Below are 5,444 nucleotides of genomic sequence, written 5' to 3' on the forward strand. Positions count from 1 at the left end.
GTGTGGAGCGGATAACGGGCAGGCAGGGGGATGTATGGGGCCAGGTAGCGGGCAGGCAGCGGGATGTGGGGCGGATAACGGGCAAGCAGGGGGATATGGGTCTGGGTACCGGGCAGGCAGAGGGGTGTGGAGAGGATAACGGGCAGGCAGGGGGTGTGGGGCTGGGTAACGTGCAGACAGGGGTGTATGGGGCTTGGGTATCCACAGCAGGCAGAGATGTAGAGGGGTATTAGGGCAGGCAATGGTATATGGGGCTGGGTAACAGGCAGGCAGGGACATATGGGGCTGGGGTAATGAGAAGGCAGGGGTCTATGAGGCTGAGACAGCGATATAAGTGGGGATGTATGGCACTGGGGTAATGGGCAAGCAGTGACGTATGGGGCTGGGGTAAACAGGAGTCAGCAGTGCTGGGGTGCATGGGACTGGGTGGCACAAGCAGGGCAGAGCTATGCGGGTGTGGGCAACAGGGATGGATGGGGAAGAGCAAGCAGATGACAAGATAGGGGTGTGTGGGGCTGGGGTAGTGGGCAGGCAGGGCTGGGATGTGTGGGGCTGGGGTAAGGGGCATGGCAGCGGCACATGGGGTGGGGTAGCAGGAACAGGCAGGGGTGGAATAGTGGGGCTGGGGCAGGAGGCAGGACAGGCTGGGGTGTGTGGGGCTGGCAGGGTGGGGGGCACTGGCCAGCCAAGTCAAGGGCACCACTTCAGTGTGGCCCCAGGCAGGCAATGAGAGGCAGCGCTGTGCAGGGAGTGCTTGGCTGGGCTTTGACTGTGGAGGCTCTGCCCATCTGCCTGCTTGCTGTGGGTCCTGGGGTACCACATCCCCGCAGCAGGTATCTGGGGTGGCCCAGGGGATGCTGCAGGGCACCCTGTCCTGCTGTGCCCTGGGCTGGCAGCTCTGGCAGGACCTGGTCCCCGGTTTTGGGCATCTGCTCTCCAGTAGCCCCAGGCCCCAAGGAAGGAGGGAGCAGGCAGTTTGCCTGCCTAGGGCTGTGGTTGTCCTTCCTTCCCTCCCCGCCTCCCCTCCTCTTCCTGTGCCGGGGAGGCTGCTTCTCTCCTCCCCAGGCAGCAGTGGCAGGGTTACATCTGATAGCGTCTGCCCTTTCCCAGTTGCCAGCCTGGCCCCAGGGCAGTAGATGCACGGGAGGTGGGAGAAAAGCTGCGCACCCCTTGTAACCCCCCCACCCCTGCTCGCTGCCCCTGGGCTGGGAGCCCCGTGTCCTGCCCCTGCCGTGGGGCAGCCATCCTGGTTGCAGCTAACACCAGAGCAGTGTTTGCTGGCAGCCCATGTCCGTAGCTCCTGGGTTTGGACTGGGCTTGCCCTGAAGCTGCCGCCTGCCCGGGTACCGCTCCACTGGGCTGGCGGATGCTGTGTGCCCCCTCTCACCTCTCTTCTCTCCACCCCCGCAGGGCCCGGCTGTGTCTGATGGAGGTAAGGCTGTTCTTTGCTCCGGGACGGGAGGCCAGCATCGTCTTCAGGGGAGGGGGAAGCCCACAGTCAGCCTGGTGCCAGGGGCAAGGAGCCAGCAGAGAGCCAGGTCCTGTGTCAGCACAGGCTGTGCTGTGGGCGGGTGCATGGCTGGGCCCCCACAGTGCCAGGCTAAGCCCTTTGCCAGGGACTCCCCATATCCCCCCATCCCTCCTGCAGAGCCCCATGTCGCCTGTCCCTCCCTTCTGGCTGCTCAGCTGGCACCCTTGGGTGCTGGGGGCTGAGAGGCTTCCCAGGGCAAGCAGAACCTGGGTACCAGCCAGCCCCAGGTTCCCTGAGGGAGTGAGTCTGTCTGTCTGTCTCTCATTGTGCATTGGATATCTCAGATGGCCCATTCGCCCGTCTCGGCCCTGCTGCAGGATCCTTCCAGCACGGGGTGCCGGTGGCTGCTCTTCCCACCTGCATGCACAGGGTGTGCACAGTTACCCTGTGTTTTGGACAGGAGGAGAAGGGCAGGGAGCCTGGCAAAGCAGCAACCTGCTGCCTCCTCTGTTCCTGCTGGCTTTGCTGGGAGAGCCCTGCTTGCATACCTTCACCTTCTCTGGCAAATGACCCTCTGCTCCCAGTTGCTCACCAGCCAAACCAGTTCAAAAGCTGGAGTTGCCCCTGGGAACTTCCGTCTTTTTGACAGAGGGACTCCATTTGAATGCATGGTCACCTTGCGTTTTCCCGAGGGAGGGTTTCCTTGGGGTTGGGAGCTAGGGATGACACTTTCTGTGCCTTCCTCTCGCTGGGTTTGTTCCTCATCATGGCCAGAGGAGCAGAGAAGGTAAGTTCAGGCACCTCTACCCATCCTCCGAGCTTCCCTCCATGCCGTGTGCCCCCCGTGTCCCCTTCCACCCTGCTTTCCCTCGCTGGCTGGGTGCCTTCCCCACGCCCTCCCTGGGGAGGACAGCCAGTGCTGGCAGGGAGGGCTGTCACGCTGGAAGGTGCCAGCTGTGGCATCATGGTGCTCAATCTGGTGAGAATGCTGCTGTGATGCCCCTGGAGTTCCCTACCTGAGGGCTCGCTGGGTCCGATCAGGATGGAGCGGATGAACTTGCTGCATATACAGGGGGCTGCTGGCGACAGGGGAATGATGCTTTTTCTCTCTCAGAGTTAAACGCCTCCAGGGCCCGTGGCAGCAACCACAGCGTGAACAGCCTGCCGGGACCGCCAGCCACCTGCGGCTCCACACAGGGGTCTGTGGTCAGCTGGGCTGAATCCTTCGAGACGCTGCTGCAGGACCGCGTGGCCGTCACCTACTTCACTGTGAGTGCCACAGCCCAGACCTTGGTCCCTGCTCCCATCCACTGTTGGCAACTGGCCATCCCACAGCCACGGTGCCGGCCAGGCCAGCAGCTCTCTCTGCCCTGCAGGAGTTCCTCAAGAAGGAGTTCAGCGCCGAAAACGTTTACTTCTGGCAGGCATGTGAGCGCTTCCAGCAGATCCCGGCCAGTGACACGCAGCAGGTACGGGCCTCCGTGCAGCCATGGTGTGGCTGAGCCTGGGTCACACAGGTGCTGGGAGGGACGTGAGCAGAGGTAGAGGCAGCTGTCGTGCCTGCATGTCCCAGGGTCCTGGCAGACCCCTGTTCTGGGAGGCTGAGCTGGCTGGGGTGTCTTGTGAGAGTGATAAGGATATGGATGTGATGTGCATCTGAAAAGCCACAGCCGGGACTGCCTGCCCAATGGAGCAGGACATGCTTCTCCAGCCCAGGGTGGCCAGAGGGTGGAGAGTGCTGCTGGGAGGACAAGAGAGCAAGGGCAGAGAGCTAGATGGGGGCTTGTGGGGACAGAGTCATGCGGCTGCAGGGGGACAGTTCCTACTTTGGGCTGTACCTCCACAGAGAGACCGGTGTCTTGTGCCCAGAGCTTGGTGCTGGGTGGAGGCAGCTGGCTCTGATGCCCATCGAGCAGGTCCCAGGGGCCACTTGGCCCCTCAGGGCTCAGGTGGCTCCGTGGGGTGAGCCAGGGGCTCCCCACAGGGTAGCAGTGAGGAGGGGGCTTCTGGTCCCGGCCTAACCCCCCCACTCCCCCAGCTGGCCCAGGAGGCACGGCGAATCTACGATGAGTTCCTCTCCAGCCACTCAGTCAGTCCTGTGAACATCGACAAGCAGGCCTGGATTGGGGAGGACATGCTGGCCACCCCCTCCCCAGACATGTTTCGCATCCAGCAGCTCCAGGTACGAGCAGCACCCGTGCTCCACCCCACCCACAGGACAAAGGCTGCGGGACCACCCTGCACATCACTCAGCATCGCTGCTGTCGCCGTGGGGCCATGTCACGGGGCAGTGGCCAGACTGAGCTGCAGGTGGGCAGGGGTCTTAAGCACACGCATCCTCCCTTTGCAGATCTTTAACCTGATGAAGTTCGACAGCTACACGCGCTTTGTGAAATCCCCACTCTACCAGGCCTGCCTGCGGGCAGAGAGCCAGGGGCAGCCCCTGCCCGACCTGCGGCCTCACTCCCGCAGCAGCAGCCCCCCGCCTGACCTCAGCAAGGTGAGTGGGGTGGGAAGGGGGGACGGGGACCTGTACCTTGGCCTGAGAAAACGGTGATGGGTCCCTTCCCTGCTGCTCGGAGCAAACCCAGCCCCAGGCTGAGGACAGACAAGCAGTTCGGGGAACCAGGGAAAGGGAAGGGGCAGCCTTGGATGTCTCCACACTGAGATGCTTTTCCATTCGCCCCAGAAGTCGAAGCTGAAGCTGGGCAAGTCCCTGCCGCTGGGTGTGGAGACAGCAGGCAGTGGTGCCAACCGCAGCCCCCGCCGGTCCTTCAGGAAGGGAGAGCGGCGGGAGCCCTCCTGGGCAGGTAGGTGCTGTGCCGAGTGAGGCAGAGGGGCCGTGCTGCCCCTGAAGGGTGCCCACGGTCCTCACCACCATCCCTCTGTCTGTCCTAGATGGGGGAGAAGGTGGTGGGAGCGCCATGCTGTGGCGGGAGTCCCAGGGCTCGCTCAACTCCTCCGCCAGCCTGGACCTGGGCTTCCTGTCCTCGGCCGGCACAGCCGCCAGCCTCTGGACGGAGGTGAGTCATTGCCGTGCCGGGCCTGCAGCATCACGCTGCCACTGGCTGTGCTCATCCTGCCGCATCCCTCCTGCAGGGCCATCGGAAGAGTCTGGGGGGCAGTGAGGCAGAGCTGCCGGCCAAGCCCATGAAGTACTGCTGCGTGTACCTGCCTGACGGCACGGCCTCACTGGCCTCTGTCCGGCCCGGCCACTCCATCCGCGACATGCTGGCGGGGATATGCGAGAAGCGCGGCTTCAGCCTCCCCGACATCAAGGTCTACCTGGTGGGAAATGAGCAGGTAGGGCGGGCAGGGATGAGAGGGGGCTCCTGCCAGCCAGACCATCCCTGGGCTGGGACCACATGCCGCTCTGCTTGCTCTCTCCTGATCATTTGGCTTTTGCAGAAAGCGCTGGTGCTGGACCAGGAGTGCTCTGTGTTGGCAGACCAGGAGGTGAAGCTGGAGAACAGGATAAGCTTTGAGTGAGTGGGAGCTTTGGGGCTGATGCTGTTGCCCACATGTCCGGTCCACATCATGTGTGGCCACCCGTGGTGCCCCACACCCAACCCCCCAGGCAGTCCCGAAAGCCCTGGCTCTGCCCCTGCCTGTCCTGCCTGTCCATGTTTGCCTGCAGAGAGCCTCTTCTTCTCCTCTGCAGGCTGGAAATCTCCTCCCTCAATAAGACCATCCGCATCACGGCAAAGTCAACCAAGCGCATCCGGGAAGCGCTGCAGCCTGTGCTGGGGAAGTACGGCGTGAGCATGGACCTGGCGCTGCTGCGGCGGGTGAGGGCTCACACCTTGGTGGGCATGGCCCCAGCCTCCTGCGGCCAGGATGCTGGGGGTGGAGGCTGGTGGAGAGTCACGAGCCCCCCGGGTGGGCCGTGGCCCCCCGCCGTGGGCCAGGAGGGATCGGGGATCGGGGGGGGAGGACTGGGGGGGGGGGGCGGTTTGGGGCTTGGGCCTTGGGC

The 5,444-nt window shown here is 63.8% G+C and overlaps 1 protein-coding gene across 1 annotated transcript in view; it reads left to right on the forward strand.

The window, feature by feature from the left end:
- Positions 1–5,444, forward strand: part of RGS14 (regulator of G-protein signaling 14) — a 9,440-nt gene that overhangs the window by 2,419 nt on the left and 1,577 nt on the right. Inside the window, exons 2-11 of the mRNA XM_019473783.1 lie at positions 1,411–1,432; positions 2,586–2,740; positions 2,848–2,940; positions 3,510–3,653; positions 3,822–3,971; positions 4,161–4,281; positions 4,370–4,494; positions 4,571–4,774; positions 4,880–4,956; positions 5,133–5,259. Of these exons, the coding sequence (XP_019329328.1) occupies positions 1,411–1,432; positions 2,586–2,740; positions 2,848–2,940; positions 3,510–3,653; positions 3,822–3,971; positions 4,161–4,281; positions 4,370–4,494; positions 4,571–4,774; positions 4,880–4,956; positions 5,133–5,259 (1,218 nt within the window). The remainder of the gene's footprint in view (positions 1–1,410; positions 1,433–2,585; positions 2,741–2,847; positions 2,941–3,509; positions 3,654–3,821; positions 3,972–4,160; positions 4,282–4,369; positions 4,495–4,570; positions 4,775–4,879; positions 4,957–5,132; positions 5,260–5,444) is intronic.

Source organism: Aptenodytes forsteri, unplaced genomic scaffold, assembly GCF_000699145.1.
Source record: "Aptenodytes forsteri isolate BGI_AS27 unplaced genomic scaffold, ASM69914v1 Scaffold54, whole genome shotgun sequence".
Taxonomy (NCBI): Eukaryota; Metazoa; Chordata; class Aves; order Sphenisciformes; family Spheniscidae; genus Aptenodytes; species Aptenodytes forsteri.